The sequence below is a fragment of the Saccoglossus kowalevskii genome, chromosome 8 (genome assembly GCF_978046115.1).
Source record: "Saccoglossus kowalevskii chromosome 8, keSacKowa6.1, whole genome shotgun sequence".
Classification (NCBI taxonomy): Eukaryota; Metazoa; Hemichordata; class Enteropneusta; family Harrimaniidae; genus Saccoglossus; species Saccoglossus kowalevskii.
In genome coordinates this window covers 16,164,987-16,181,270 of record NC_140648.1, presented here as the reverse complement: position 1 = coordinate 16,181,270, position 16,284 = coordinate 16,164,987, and the positions used below count along the sequence as shown (strand labels likewise).

Below are 16,284 nucleotides of genomic sequence, written 5' to 3'. Positions count from 1 at the left end.
ACATCTTATGACTCTGCAGTTTTTAAGATACAAGACAGTAGCTGTAATTCTAAACCAATGTAGTTTGCGAGTTTAAAAAAGGTAGTATCTTGGTGGAATGTTAGTGCGAGATTATTACCCCATCAATATTAGTTAGCGTTGACAATGTATAGAAATGTTTTCTCTAGACAGCTTGACGAGTAATTAATTGATTATGATGTGTAAAACTTTCATGTGATTGGTTGTTTGTTGGAAGGAAAGGCCTTGGAGTCTCTTATACTGATTGTAATTGGTTAAGGGGTGACAAGAAATAAAGATGGATTTAATGCTGTCTCGGGTAAAAACCAGGGACTTGGCAGAGAATCGTTTTGGGAACATGAACGAAGCTTGTGTGTGTCTTTTGTTAGCCTAGCGTGGAAACGACCGAATCCCGGTTACCTAAGTGAAAGGTTTTTAACCATCAAAAATACCTATCACAGACGTATACTAATAATACGGTTGTCACGAAAATTATATAAATTATATTTGCATATACCCGTGAAATTGAAAGAAGCAACAATAATAAAACAATAAAATATGTGTGTCACAGTGTAAGGCCTGCTTATTGCTATTGAGAGGGCTACCCACAGAACTCACACTGGACAGAGGGTTCTTTCACTGCTAGAATGGGAAGCTCCTGGCTTTAATACCTCTCAAAGTAATTAGACGAAACAAAACACAGAAAAATACAATGAATAAATTCACTAAAATAGGGGATTGCTTAAAGAAGTGTGCATCGGTGATAACTCACAGATGGATTACCAGTCAATGGCTTCTGCAACACAACGACGAAGAAATACATGAGTCTTGCTTGCAGAGGAACGCTGGTATTCTGGAGGGCACCGCTGAAAGCAGGAGATCGCAGAGCAGTTCATACAAATCTCACAGAATGATGGTTGAAGCCTGTATCACTTGCTTCACAATATCACAGTAGCTATACACAGTAGAAATGATGGACCCCAACTGTCCTCAGTCTGTTCAATTTATAGGCATAACTGGCCCAAATTCAGTGTCACCACCTGTGTTTCCACATGAGCCAATCAGAATGTGATCTTGCTAGTAGCTGTGTCACGTAGACAACTCCGTAGATCATAAACATCCTTTGTTATTCAAATAACAGTACACCTGGTAGATTACAATTGTCCTTCCAAAGTTGAAAACAATTATGACCTGTCAATCACCTTTCTAACAGTTATCACACGGCAATGCACACTGTTTCTTCCCATGATTCCATGCACACTTGCAGTGTTTGAGGTAATATGACAAAAACATCGAATAAAGGATGCTGACAATGTGGAATGGTGTAACTGCGGCCTAGATTTGTTATAAGAAAGATCTTACTGTAAATTTTGTTTCCTGTATGTTGTTATGTTTAGTTATAATTTTTTTTATAAATAAAGTTTTTTTTTATTGTTTCTGTATGATATTGGTTATTTTTTTCCCTGCGCAAACTCTCCTCCCCTCTCCAATATCATGATCTCCCTCAAGTTTCTGCTTGTCAACATCCAAATGTGATTGTATGGCTGAGGGCTTCATGTTAATCATCACAGAGATTCAGTTAATGTGCGCATGTTCATGGCCATCCCACGCCCACTCAGTGTTCTCCACAAATAAAATTTAAAGAGGGGCGCTAATTTGTATATAATTAGCATATTTAATTTGCATATAATTAGCATACTAATCAAACATTTCAAAGGAAATTCTTAGCACTTTTATATGTACATCAATTAAATACTGTGTACAAGTACTATATTAATGTTCTTGAATTATTTTGATGAATAAGTTAAACCACTTGATGTGTAAAAAAATATCAACTTTGACAAATGAAGAATATCAATGTTATTCTTTGTAAAAGTGTAATGGAACAAGTTGTGAAATTCTAGCCTTTCATTTATTTCTTTTAAATTTCTTTCAAATATTTCCATTTTTATAGGTTTTATAAATGCACTGAGATATTGTAATAGTTGAAAACCCCAAGTAATAAGAACAATATTTTCACATAACAAAATTACCATTTAAAAGAAAAAGAAAAAATCGAATCCGATGACTGTAAATAAATTAATCATTATGTTGATTGCATTGTGGGTACTGAGGACAAAGGTCAAATCAGATACCGTGACATCCATGTTGTTTCAGTGTTTACTGTACGTTTTGTTTTGGTGATTTATTTGATGATTCTTTTTACTTTTCGCCAATAAAAGGCAAGCAACAAGCAATTGGAACAATAAATTGTTGCTGGTTCTCATGTTCTTAAGTATCTAAGCTAATTCAGGAATGATGAGAAAACTTGTTTTGACTATCCTATTGCGTGATTAACGCAATGCTTGTGACAAGCACTTCACGCATCCATTCATTGTTTTTAGTTTATTTATTCAGCCAGTTTTTCCCCATACATCAAATCCATTGTACTAGTTGTCACCTATGCCACTATGTGTCCCTTAGTTCTTTGTTTTATCGCCTGTCAATTAATAAGAGGTCTCTCCATAACGTCGTCGGGACATCTTCCGGGAATGTGAAACCACTGTCACCGAAAACAAAGGAGGGTGCTGAAGATAAATAGAAGGGCGCTACAAATTGAAGAGGGGCGCAAATAAATTAAAGAGGGGTGCTTCGCTCCCTTAAACCCCTCGTGGAGAACACTGAATACTCAAGTAACAATACAATGTATTTGATCGGGGTGGGAAATGTGAATGCAGGGTGCTTGTTGACCGATGCAGGGCGCACGACTTCCTATGCAGGGCGCTGCGCCCTGCTAAAACCCCTCGTGGAGAACACTGCTTTATAATTACATAAGACCTCAGATAAATCTAGTTGTCACTTCCGTGTTCCTGTTCTAAGCCAAATGGCTCAGGCATCACTGGAGACATCACACGCTGTGAAGGTCCCACGTTTCCTGTGGGTGATTCAGTAACAGGAGTAGAAGTTCCATTTCGTATGCTCCTATCTTCTGCCCCTTCAGTAACGTTTTGGAGACCGTGATGGTTTGCAACATCGTCATGGTAACCCCCAGTGTCCACCAGTACTTCATTGCTTATGTTTTTCTCTTGATTATAAATCACGCATGTTTGTTGCGGTGCATTCTCTGCAAAAAAACCACGACAATATTACATGTGGCAATCGATGACGATGACGTATTCTTGAAATCTTGCATCATGTGTTTTTGTATTTCATATAACCTAGATATTTATACAGCGGGCAAAAACGAGATTCGTATGGGCAACTTGCAAATTCCTTGGAAAATGTTCCATGACCCCCATCAACTTCCCCAAGACGTTTGAAGCGAACTGTTTTCATAATATTAGATCATTTTATAGCGCCAATAAGTCACTCGGTATACTGTAATGTCGAATTTTGTTTGCGACTGCTGTCAAGTGGCGAATATATAGTAATTTGATTATACATGCTGGAGGACAAAGTCTCAGAGTACCAATGCACTAAACGGTTCAGTATATTTAGTAGTCAATGAATTATTCAAAATCAATCAAATCAATGTTTTATAATAAATTGATGATTTTATTGAGAACTTGTTAAAATATAATATATTTTATCATCTGGAAAGTGTTCTGGTTGTACATACCGTCTAGGTTTAGGTGTCCTCCGGTATTGGCGTTGTTTTCACAGTCACGAGCATTCGACTTCTTCCTACGTAGCAATATACAAAGAACACCAACAACAGCAGCAGCGATGAGCACCACCGCAATTGCGACAGAAACTACTCCGATGATCCATGGTGATGTTCCAGCGCCCTCTATGAATAAAAACAAAGTAACTGAGCACGTTGCCGGTGACGCTTCCTAATTCTAATACTAGTAAATGAAGCGGTAGTAAGTGAGAACACTTACCTGGGCTATTATTCTGTGTGTGAACGGCGTTACTACTCGTTGTGCTATATTCAGTTACTTTTATTTCAGGTGTTGTGGATGGTTTCCCTGAAAAATAAAAATGTAAAATAATATAACATGTTTGTGATACTTTGGCCTTACTATAACTAATACCTCTGCACATAGCCAAGGCACTTGAGATACCTTTAAAGCGCGGTGGTCGTCGCGCAGCGCGTGTTCGAATTTCATGTAAATAAACAATGCATTTTACACGCATTGTATACGTCGCTATGAGTCCCATATCGAACAGGACGCAACACGACGACTACCGCCCTTTAACCCGCGAGTCACCATACCTGACCCGTTAAAGGTCACAGCTATCCTGTTATGACAGGTGAATACCCCTTCACCGAAAATGTCCACAGTTTGAAATAGACTGTTTTTCTTGTTTTACGGACGAGCGAGCGTGGCTAAGTTGAATATTTTAACATTGTCATTCATTGTAAACACGTGTTGAGAATTTAACCTTACCGCATTGTGAACAACCCGCAGGAGGATGGTTCAAGATTCCACAAGTGTCACAAGACTCACATCTTCCCAACCCGTTCGGGTAAAAGTCGGGTCCACATACTGGGCCAAAATCGTCTTCAAATACGCTACCATAGACACAAGCTACCGCTACCAACAAGATGCTGCACAATATTTGAATTTTCATGTCGTGGAATGGTGAGCCTCAAAACAATGTTTACACCTCGGCAAGGCACTATGCACTGATCGGGTGATAGGTGAACTGGGGAGGGACTCCTCCGCGTCAGTATTTATCAGTGGGAAACACCGTCGACTTGCCTGATACGGCACCCATAGCCCTGTGTATACGTACGCTGTCCTAGAAGCTACCAGCTATGTACAATAGCCTAGTATTCTTATGTATAACCGTGTCACGTTTTTGGATTGAAGGTCAATCACAAAAGAGTGAAAAACGAAAAAAAACAAAACAATGTCATTCGTGTTCGTTTGGAGGCGCTGTGCCAACCATAAATGACACGCTAACTACTAGTAGTACATTATGTACTTTCGAGTAAACAAAATACAAATGCAAAGTCGCTCTGATTGTTTAAATAGTTTTCACAATTAAAATCTTTATCTTTGGGAGGATTATTCCGTAACCTAAAAAAACAGAAAAAAACAGTCCTGTAGCCAAAAAGTTTTTTCATTTGATCTCGAACGTATTAAACAATAACAGGATGTTTAAAGATGTCATCTCAAAACGCAAGACCTCTTTCGCGCTTGTCCTGCAATTGAGGCAAACAAATTCATATTTTCGTTTCAAGTTTATTCGCAAATTGATACAAATGATGTATTTAATGTTGTAAATTGATATCCTTGCTGATTTTGTATTGGGACTTTTAAATACTTAATGGTGTGTGGATGAAGCATATATACAAGGCAGAGTTTGATATGTCGGAAAAACCTGTCAACAAATAAGCTGGAGCAAAATACATGGGAGGGTCGAAAGATAATTGACGAATTGTATTTTTATCGACTGCAGCATGGATATATGATGGTCAGTAATTTGTTTATTTGTTATCCACGCAATACAAGTGAAACTAAATGCAAGTCTTCTCGCTACCGATATTAATTTTTCAGAACTAGAAAGCGCCACCAGCAACGATTCTCAGTTACTTTGTTTTTATTAATAGAGGGCGCTAGAACGTCACCATGGATTATGGGAGTTTGTCACATTTGCGGTGGTGGTCATCGCTGATGTTGTCGTACTTTTTATACGCCTACACACGTAGGAAGAAACCAAATTTTCATTACTGTGAAAACAACGCTAAAACCCAGTCTGTATATACAACCAGAACAATTTCCCAATGAACTCATTTATTATGACATTTTAATTTCTTTCTCATACTTTACATCAATTTATTTTAAAACAATGATTTGATTGATTTTGATTAATTTATTTACTACTAAATATACTGAAACTGTTTGCTGCATTGCTACTCTGAGACTTTGTCCTCCAGCAAGTGAAAATGACGCCAATACTGGATGACGCTATGAGCACATTAGTAGTGTTCACGCTACACCAAGTACGGGCTAAGATTTAAAGATAATCTCATATGTTTACAAAACTGCTAGACTCGATTGCGTTTACACACGGGGGGGGGGGGGGCAGCGATTAGCATGGGCTAAGGAACACCCAAACTTGTTAATATACGAATATTCATCCCTTTTAACTATGATTACTCAGTACAGTAACCAGGAAGGTATACATGATAGTTCTATGGTTGTAAAACAATACCAATTGAAGGCAAATTCATTGAGAGTCTCATCGCATGTTCGCCATTTATACACTCCCATATTTTATTACTGGTATCTATTCTTGTCCCAATCTTCTGAAGGAACGTGTAGACTATAAACTGGACTATTTTGTGAATTTGTGATGAAAAGAGGGAACTGGTGGTGAAAAAGTTAAAGCTCAGACTACAGGGAGCCCAGGAACTATAATCAACTGTAGTACGCACTTCCTTATTAGTGGGGGGGGGGGGGGTATCGGTTGGTATCTAGTGTAAGAAATAGACAAGAGATGAAGCTCATATTTTTTAAACTGGAAAAAAGTCCTTGCACTTGGCCTTTATCGGACTGAAGAACATTGGCACCAGAAACCCCAAAACTCAGAGCTGAAAACCCCGGCTGCTCTTATCTACACTGGAGAATAATAGAAACACATCACGCATCCAGATGGAATTTTTTTTCAACTTTAATTCATTTAGTTACTGATGTATTGTATTATCACACAAATATATAGTAACCTGTGAATTCAAGACTTGAAATAAATAAATAGTTAAAGGAGTCTCTATGTATACAAGGATTATATTATTAGCAATGTACAACTTAAGAGTCCCATCATTTCAGAGTGTTAAGGTCCATACCAGATGAACAGTGAGTGTGTACTCCATAAATACCTAGAATCAATGTTTTTTCCTGTTAATATTTCAGCAATGTCTCACATGCAAGGTTTTTTTGTGTTTTTTTTTTTTAGGACTACTCATAAATGATTTAACCCAAACATGGCGTCAGCATGGTTACAGTCTATTAGTGGACCCAATTCTGATACTGAAGGACCTGCCTCAAAATATCTTCCCATCATAGCAATGATCTTTGCATCCCTTTTTACTCATCTCTCGTGTTGGGTTGGAATGTATTATCTTATAAGCTGTGGATGCTGTTCTACATTATGCTTGGTGCGGTCAGAGATCATAACAATCTACTCCGTGGCAAATATTGCTTCAGTCAGTTCAACTGATTAAAACATCCCTTATTGTGAAAGTTAGACACATTGATACAAAAAGCGAAAGCAAAACGAAGATGTGAACGCAGTGTTAAGAATGTACGATTTTGCATCTTGCGTGATTTGGCATCCTCATTGTGACAATTTGATACTCTATGATACACGCTGCAACTTGTGTTTACAAATAAGGTTGATCACGTATCATGCAAGGTTCTAAGTTGACAGCTTTTCGCTGGAAATAAAACAGGTCAACGCATTTACATGTCAAGACACGCTGGAACTTGTTGACGACAGTCTGTCAACATGTCACATTGCACGATGGATCAAAATTAAATGTCAACGAAAGTTGAAACGTGTATCATGGCCTATATGACTAAACTAAGATGTTCAATGTGATCGGGCAGAAGCGTGAAAACAATGACTGATGCTACATGGATTTATAAACTGGCATGTGGGCCAACAATTTCCCTGACACAGTGAAGAGTGCTTTGTATCAGTATGTTTGACTGAAGCAACATCTTGATGAATGTTCTCCGACTGTACTGCATACAATACAATAAAAATAGCATAACTTTTAAAACTAAGATCAATAACTAACCATTTAGAAAAAAATTCTGTTGATAATAAACACTCCAAAAGGTAATAATACAACATGTGAAAGATAAGCTGACCTTTGACCCAAAATACAATAATATGGGATCAAAAAAACATATTCCTAATTACCATCAATTACAGAACTCCAAGTGAACATTCCCAGATTTTGTTCAACAAAATAAATGAATATATCATTTCTATCAATATTTGTATGTTTAATATACATTATGAAAAGGGTATTAAAATCACGAATACATGATTTAGTAAAAATACAGCTAACAAAATTAGCATATTCATGTACATGTAGTAGTAAAGCAACATTTAATCACCTTCACCCCACAGGCATTTTATATACCCCTGCTACCATCGACAAATACATACACTACCAACACATGAAACAACACCAAGATGTTATCTTGTACATAATTGCATAGAACAAAAAAAGCTAGCTATATATTTTTTTTTAAATATGTACAGTTATTTACAAGCTGCAAATGATTAAACTAAGCAGCTCTGTCTAAAGATCTATCTACTGTTATTTGCATAGCACGCACATCAATATACAGAGAACCAATGTGAAAAGCCGTGAATGTAATATGTACATAACATAATAAAAATGCATGCACCCAGGTCTTCACAACCAAGATAGAAAATCCACGCGTCATGTACTACATTAGTCATTGCACACCAATATATTTCAATAGTAATATTTGTTCTATTTGTAGCTCATGTACTCGCGTAAATTGCGGTATGGGCTATGGTCAAACCATGATCATGTTTTTTTATCACTAGTTTACACTAAATGCAGTTTCTGACTCGTGTGCACTTCCCTACTGAACATGTGCTTCCATACACCAAATACAGTAGTTGTGACTTGTGTGTACAATAAGAGGCAAGGTTGCAAGCTGAAATACAAGCATTCATGCCTCTTTTTTTGAAATCACCAAAATACAGATTATACTACCCGGTAGATCTGCCTATATGAAAGGTATGTTCAAATATTGCTAAATATTGTTGATTAGAAAAAGTCAACTTCATAAGTGTGTTCTGTAGAGAATTAGTAAGTGAAACAGTTAGATCAGAATTTCAAAACTCGAGTTGTGTAATTCGCGTGATAATGATGAAAACTAAGATTTAACATCACTAGAAACTAGACTAATAGAGACACACGACTGCAGCAACCATCAAAGGAAAGAGTCTGTCGTTATATGTAATACACGTTTGGTATATCAGTACTTTTCCACAGTTGCGCGTGCTCGTTTTTCTAGTGCCTCAAAAAAACCTTGTTACAACCACAAATATGTGTTACAAACGCCAAACACTTAGTAAAGCTATACAATAATACAAGTGCAATGAATACTGTACTTTTTGGCAGGATTAGAAGATATGACGTTCTAGAGTTGAGAAACAAAACTAAGAAAGCGCTGATAACTGGAAATTTGAATAACTAATGGCACCTAGCAACTAAAAATGTAATCATCTCATTTATTCGTCAATTAATCTAAAAATTCATTTTGCTATAATTGAGAAAACATCATTGAACAAAATGAATTTATGTAAAAAGCTCTCAATGTTAGTAAGACAGCACTCTGATCTAAAGGTCAATAATCTGTAATAATAATAATGTAATAAACTTGATTTGTGTAATCTGAATACATCTTCTAAGAACATACACCATAACAAGTATAAACTGTGTGTAAGCTCTATCAATACAACATGTATTTAGAATGTGATGAAATATACCATTCGGTGAATGTCTTCCCACAATGCACTGTATGTATCAAGACCCCTCAAGTTTCTTGAAATAATACCCACTAACTCCAGACGCAGATAATCAATAAATTTACTGTACAAACCCCATATTGATCCCATATTTTTAGAAAGGTGAAACCACCTGAGATGTGTTTTGTGATAGTAGTAAAAAGGAAAACTCAAATGTACAAATGACGTGGCGGCCATACCGGTATTAAGAAATTCACATGCAATGCATTGTGGGCTAAACACTACATGAAACAGACAGTGTGCAGTTAACTTTTATAATTCACGAAAAAAAAAAATTAGACCATAACTTGAAAAATGACAAAGTAAATGCAAATTAATGAAAACATTCCAACCACATACGAAATATGTAAATTATGTGGAAAACAATTGACAATCACATAAAACAGAAATTATTTTATATATAAATTATTAACACAAAAGAAAAAGACAAGCAGTATTTCATCAAAGTGTTTCTATTTTCAATAATCATTCCATCTTACAATGTGTAAGAAGTACTGTAAACAGCTTTATTTTGCACAAATTTTTCAGGTTAGTGAAAATGATCCAATTTTGTAGCAGTGAAAAATGGCACTGTGGTCCTAAAAACACAGGGTCACATCAACCTTGTGTTTTGTAAATTTTTTTTCTTCACGAATTCCAAATCAAAATTCCAAGCTGCAAAAATAAACCTGATTACAGTACTTTGTCAGCCTTCTGGAGTAAGAATATTGAATCCGAGAAATAAGACAGTTTCGGCCCATACTAAAAATTCTGCAGTAGACAAGTTTGATTGTTCTACCCACAGTCAGCTGGCGCACATCTGATATAATAAAATAAATGCGATATTTACTATATGGGGGCTGCCATCTTGAATGACGCATAAAACTAAATAAGAGACAAGTTGTGAAACGCGTTTTTCAGTTTCCTGCAAATCAGGACAAAAATACCAATCTTTCACAAAAATACGGTCCGTTGGGGTTATATTAAGCCAGCAGATAACAAAATTCGGCCGAATTCGTCGTTTTTGTGTGGAAAAATCCCTTGCATACGAACACCTAATTACGCGAAGAACACAGAACACTAAGCCGGGGTATTTGAAACTAAAAATTGGCATTCCAGCACAGCAGCCAATCAGCGATGGCCTAACGCTTAGATGACAATTTCGGTTTCAAATACCCCGGTTTAGTGTTCTATGTTCTTCGCGTAATTAGGTGTTCGTATGCAAGGGATTTTTCCACACAAAAACGACGAATTCGGCTGAATTTTGTTATCGGTTGGCTTAATATAACCCCAACGGACCGTATTTTTGTGAAAGATTGGTATTTTTGTTCTGATTTGTAGGAATCTGAAAAACGTGTTTCACAACTTGTCTCTTATTTAGTTTTATGTGTCATTCAAGATGGCGGCCCCCATATAGTAAATATCGTATTTATTTTATTATCACGTGTGTGCCAGCTGACTGTGGTTCTACCCTCCTCAGACAAGTGACCAGTCATCACCGCTGACTGGCAGGCGAGCTGACTAGCTGGCTTTAACCCGTTCCCTGTCACCGTGACTGGGAAAAACTATTTTGTGTTTGGTTATTGCTGGCTAGACAACTGTAGTGGACTAGTCACCGTGATGGACAGGAACTGTTTAGCGATTTCAGTGAACGATTGCTGCATGACGTGCTGAGACTGAGTGAAGAGAAACCACTCTGGCAAGACTGTAAACTTGTCATTGAGCCTCTGAAACAACAAACAAAATACATACGTTTCAATATAAACAACAACAATGAAAACAGGGTTCCATATTTTGCACACGTATTCCGTCCACAATCAGGACAAGAAATTTTTGAAATTTTTGCAGTATCCTACACGCAATTCAGATAAAATTCTGCTCCATTTTTTGGCCACAATGGAAGTGTCTCTCTTGTGGTTGGCTGACTAAAGGGCAGCCCATGTGTAACAGTACAGAAAGTTACTGTATTAATTACTGTATTAAATTACATGATAATACATAATAGGCTAGAAAGTTAGATTTAAAAGCAATGACTACCCAAATAACGAAGCACTTATCACTGTTACAGCTTCATTTTATAATGCTATGTCAACTGAAAACAAGAAAATAAACTTCCAAAACTGTGTTTATCAGTTCAAAAATGTTAATGTTAGGCAGATTACTCTTAAAGCCTACTTAGCTTTCTCAAAATAAACTCAAGGTGTCTCCCTAGCTAGATGAGCAAAACATAACGGCCCTTACCTGAAATCCCTTGAATTGAGCAACTCATGGTAATACATAACTTTAGCTTTGTGGTGATGATGATGGTGTTGCTTAGACGTGATAGAATGTGGTGGACTATGGTATTTCCACTGTAAAATATAAGATCCAGCCATCCTAGCTACATGAGTACCCTGAAAAACAACACAGACAGTAGATGAAATCACAATACATAACAAATAATTTGCAAGTTTCAATTAAATCTTCAAGTCTGGATTTCAGGATTCTCTGTCACTCTGGCTCTATACTGATTCCTCTGCCACAGGACCATGAGTTTAGGTCCGCAGAGCTCGGTATGTGAATTCAGATTAGGATCGCAGTGGAAGCAATCAATCTTACAAATATACGGGTTTCTTTACCCTGCACCAAGGTAACGAGTAGCAACAGAACCAACATCCTAATTTGATATAATCGAGTGTTGGGTTCTTGGTGGCCAGTGCAATATTACTGAGTGAACAGTCAGCAATGAGGTTGGAACCTACAATCTTCCTGATGTCAAGTGAACCAACCGATGCTCAGATTTTTATGTGACATAGCTTGCAGCTGTGAATATGTCCACATTCATAGCAATGATAGCTATTCCTCACCTGTATGCTTTCGCCAGCTTTACAAACCAGCGGTGATTCAGCTTTACTGTAGTCCACTCCGCTGACCATGGACTTGTCTAATATGATGTTATTACCACCAATGGCAGCCTCTACAGCTTCTACGACCGATGTGGGTTCTTTCGGCAGTGAGATTGGTCGTCTGCAACGCAGGAGGGAGAACACCAGATCTCCTCGTAATACATCAAAGTCCCATGTGATCACCTGGTCCTTCTCTTCAATGTTAACGAGAACCTGTGGACAGCGATGATAAATATCAAAAAATGATATGAAGTATAAATACAGCATTTAATACAACAGATAAACAAGCAGCCTCTTGGCTGAGATAGCTCCGCTGTTAGCAATGCATATTTCAATTAAAGAACAGAAGATATCATTAGAAAATGAACAAAATGTACAGTATCAAAACAATCAGACTTGTGGTTTTCAACAAGAAGTTGAAAATATCACTTTTTACCAAAAATGACAAAAACATTCACCAAAATTAGAGAATTGAGGATATCATCATGAAATGAACAAATCTGAGTTAGAACCACATGTAGCCCGGTAGTACCTATATATGTAATATCAAAGCAATTGGACTTGCGGTTTTCAACAAGAAGTCGAAAATATCACTTTTTACCAAAAATGACAAAAATATTCATCAAAATTAGAGAATTGAAGATATCATCATGAAATGAACAAATCTGAGAGAGGTCTACCCAAGGTACATATACACCAAGTATCAAAGAATTCAGGCTTGTAGTTTTCAAGAAGAAGTCGAAAAAGTAAAACATTGACACGGACGACGACGAATAATCACTCATATGATAAGCTCCGCTCGACAAAGTCGACAGCGGAGCTAAAAACCAACTGACCACATGATGCATACAGGCACTAGTTATAGTAATTCCTCTAACATGCTCGCTAATTATTTTAACTAATTAAATGACACTATGATTGTCACCAGGAAACGTGCAACATTAAAGTAATTTGGTCTGTCTGTAAAACTCAGTGCTCTTTGATCACTCTATTCGAAATGCACATCCACTAAAATTCAGTTATATTATGATTAGCACATGATAAAAGTCATCAGAATTCTTTTTGCAGGCTAATCATACCTATTATTTTTAATAAATTTCAAGTGGTAACAGAACCTAATTATTCTGTTAAAACACGTCTCAAAATTGCTCAGTGGTACTATAGCCAAATTATGACCAAAGATAGCTTTAAAAAAAAAACACCACCACCATTACTCTTGCTTTTAATATTTTATAGACGACTTTCCCGGAAGTAGCGAGACTGGGGTGCAAAAATACTCCTGCTTTGTCATGGCTGAAAAAAAACGGACATGTCAGTTTGCTTATAGTTGATAGAAAGGAATTTTATTTTTGTGATGTCGGTTGTTACACCCAGAAGCACAATATCATGCATGCACGCCGTTATCTTTGACTTCTGGGAAAGTCATCACTTTTATTCACTTTGTTATTGTAAATGAGGAACAGACATGACACTCACCTCATGGGGTGTCCCTTTGACAACAGTTGCTGATTTATAAATGTTGTCCGAACACAGCCTCCTCTCGCCAGGTTCGTACAGGTCCTCCAATGATTTGTACAGCATCTTGGGCACCAGACCACCCTCTGGTATTGAACACTAAGAAAAAAACAAACATACAAGACTATAGAGAACACAGAAACATGTTTTTTTAATATAATGAATAAGTTTGATATTTTTCCTGAAGTAGAAGTGCCATAACTGCATGTTGTTAATTTAGGAAATTAATTTAGGAAACTAATAAAGCAGAGAGCATCATTTTGAATGACAAATCAAATAAATTTCCAAGTAGTGCCACTAGAGGGCGTTATCACACAAATTGAAATATACAAATATACAGGGCTCATACTTGTGTACTACTAATTACATTTACATAAACGTTAGTGTTTGGGTGAATTTCTCCAAAAAAAAAAGGGTTACAAAGATCAAATTTGTTGAAACCAGATTTATGTAATAGAATTCTGGTCAGTAAAACGCATGTTGGCCAGCTCAAACTCCTACAAAATGGATGTAAACAAAACACAGATTTGTCAGTCTTTTTACCTTCAACATTATCAAAAACAAACAGTTTTGAAGTGCCTAATCAAGAGTTGCCCAGATCCACAGGACATCTGTAGTTGCCAATGAACGAAGCATCACAGGTGACGTAATTTAAGTATGCCCTCGCATATCGCGTTTCAGATAAAACGTGGTGAAAAAAAACCCCAATGAATATCAATAACCAAATGATACAAGGGCTACGAGCGCTGATAAACTAATTAGTGGCATGAGACCTATAGGCATCACATTATGATGAGTTGAACCAACTTACGTAGCATTCTCCATTCAGGAAGTCAGGTATGTACACCGGATCAATATAATCTGCTAAGCCACCTTTCCCAAGATAATCATAACCACCATAAATCATGAACTTCTGGCGTGTATTTTCATCAATAAATGGCGAGATCAGTGTCCAGAGAACCGGAAAGACGCGTGGTGCTCTGACGATCAGTAATCTCGCCATAGTCTCAGGGTAATTATCTTCTACCACTTCGATAACCCTGAGTAATGCTTTGACACCTGGTCTCCATAAATGCCTCATGCTCAGCCCTTCGAGATCAACAATAAACGTCCAAGCGCTGGAATGAACAAAACAAATATGGAAGGTAAATAAATGGCTTGTTTCAAATTTAACATAGCAGTCAGACAGAAACATTTGCAGTAAAACATGAAAACCTGACGAATGATATCCTGTATATTTTCAAAATACACCAAATCTCTACTTACCCGATTGGCTTTCCAGTAGCTTTAGTCGCTTCTTCAGTTCTACGTAGACCATCCTCTATAAGTGATAGCACCTAAATAAATAAGAACAAAAATCTCAAGAACTTTGTCTGATTGGCAGTTTCACTTAAGCCAGGCTTACAAAACCACTCTTACGAACATGTGCGTGATCGTGTTAGGAAAATCTGTATTTGATCTCTGTTAAATTGAAGGATTTGATTGGGCACGCCAAGGAGCAGGATCTATCAATCAGGATTCCTGTAACAACTTGCATCCAATCGATTCTACCGTGTTATATAACGTCACAACTTAACTGACAAAAACACATGACTGGAAACGTGTCAAAACTCTTCGCAATGGAAACACATCGGAGCACACGTTGTTGTGTTCAATTTCATCAACAGGGAATACAAATTTATAGTGGGAATTCTGCCAAGGTATAATAGTGAGGTGACAGCCAATAATTGAACCTTGGCTGGGAAAGATGGATATAATTATGCTACAATTTTTCAAGCGATAATACTTTCTTCTTCCAAGTGCCAATTTTTATAACACAAAAATCCACTAGTAATAATGCACATCAAATATTTACCACATTAGCAGTACTCAAATAACAGTAGGATTAGCTCCTTATTAGAGTGATAATTCATGCGAAATGTCACAAATGATGAACATAATAGCATACATTTGTATACCTTATTAGAAACCAAAAAATAATACTATTGCTAATGACTAATCTTAAACACAGATACACCTTTTAACATTTAGATAAGTGCATATACTACTAATAGAGCAAGTACGGTAAATAAATTTTGCTGCCGTGTTCTGAGTCTGTATCTATTCTACTCACATGTCTCAGAAGTCCTTCTTCACCTACTGCCTTCAGTAAGCCCTTCACATCCATGTTACCGAGGCGCAATATATATACAGGACGACCATCTACAAAAATAAGAAAATGGCACATTATGTACTGTAAAATCTGTATTAGAAGCCACGGCTTCTATTAAAATGGTACAATGCAACAGAGGGAATGCGGCTTCTATTACAACATCTACAATGGTTAATTTTTGGTTCTCAGTTGCTCAAAAAGAATGGGTGCAACTTCTATTAGAAATGCGACTTTTAATACAGA

At 36.9% G+C, this 16,284-nt stretch overlaps 2 protein-coding genes across 2 annotated transcripts in view; both read right to left on the bottom strand.

Moving 5' to 3' along the window:
* Nucleotides 1-477: 477 nt before the first annotated feature.
* LOC102810107 (uncharacterized) lies at nucleotides 478-4,718 on the bottom strand. The gene is made up of 4 exons (XM_006821085.3): nucleotides 4,371-4,718; nucleotides 3,861-3,947; nucleotides 3,596-3,766; nucleotides 478-3,100 (listed from the first exon to the last, which is right to left on the bottom strand). The coding sequence occupies exons 1-4, from the start codon at nucleotides 4,552-4,554 to the stop codon at nucleotides 2,826-2,828; spliced, it is 717 nt and encodes a 238-aa protein (XP_006821148.1). The 5' UTR covers nucleotides 4,555-4,718; the 3' UTR covers nucleotides 478-2,825.
* Nucleotides 4,719-10,886: 6,168 nt separating this feature from the next.
* The window catches only part of LOC100369679 (SEC14-like protein 1), a 37,168-nt gene continuing 31,770 nt past the window's right edge, over nucleotides 10,887-16,284 (bottom strand). The window contains exons 8-14 of the mRNA XM_006821086.3: nucleotides 16,003-16,091; nucleotides 15,156-15,226; nucleotides 14,701-15,007; nucleotides 13,851-13,988; nucleotides 12,336-12,587; nucleotides 11,731-11,882; nucleotides 10,887-11,216 (exon numbers count right to left, since the gene is read on the bottom strand). Coding sequence (XP_006821149.1) covers nucleotides 11,102-11,216; nucleotides 11,731-11,882; nucleotides 12,336-12,587; nucleotides 13,851-13,988; nucleotides 14,701-15,007; nucleotides 15,156-15,226; nucleotides 16,003-16,091 — 1,124 coding nt within the window. The 3' untranslated portion in view covers nucleotides 10,887-11,101. The remainder of the gene's footprint in view (nucleotides 11,217-11,730; nucleotides 11,883-12,335; nucleotides 12,588-13,850; nucleotides 13,989-14,700; nucleotides 15,008-15,155; nucleotides 15,227-16,002; nucleotides 16,092-16,284) is intronic.

Excerpts from the sequence above, each read along its gene's own strand:
- LOC102810107 (XM_006821085.3), bottom strand. The coding sequence starts at position 4,554 with ATGAAAATTCAAATATTGTGCAGCATCTTGTTGGTAGCGGTAGCTTGT. Across the intron at positions 3,767-3,860 it reads CACACAGAATAATAGCCCAG|AGGGCGCTGGAACATCACCA; the intron begins GTAAGTGTTCTC and ends TTTTATTCATAG. Across the intron at positions 3,101-3,595 it reads AGGACACCTAAACCTAGACG|AGAATGCACCGCAACAAACA; the intron begins GTATGTACAACC and ends GTTTTTTTGCAG.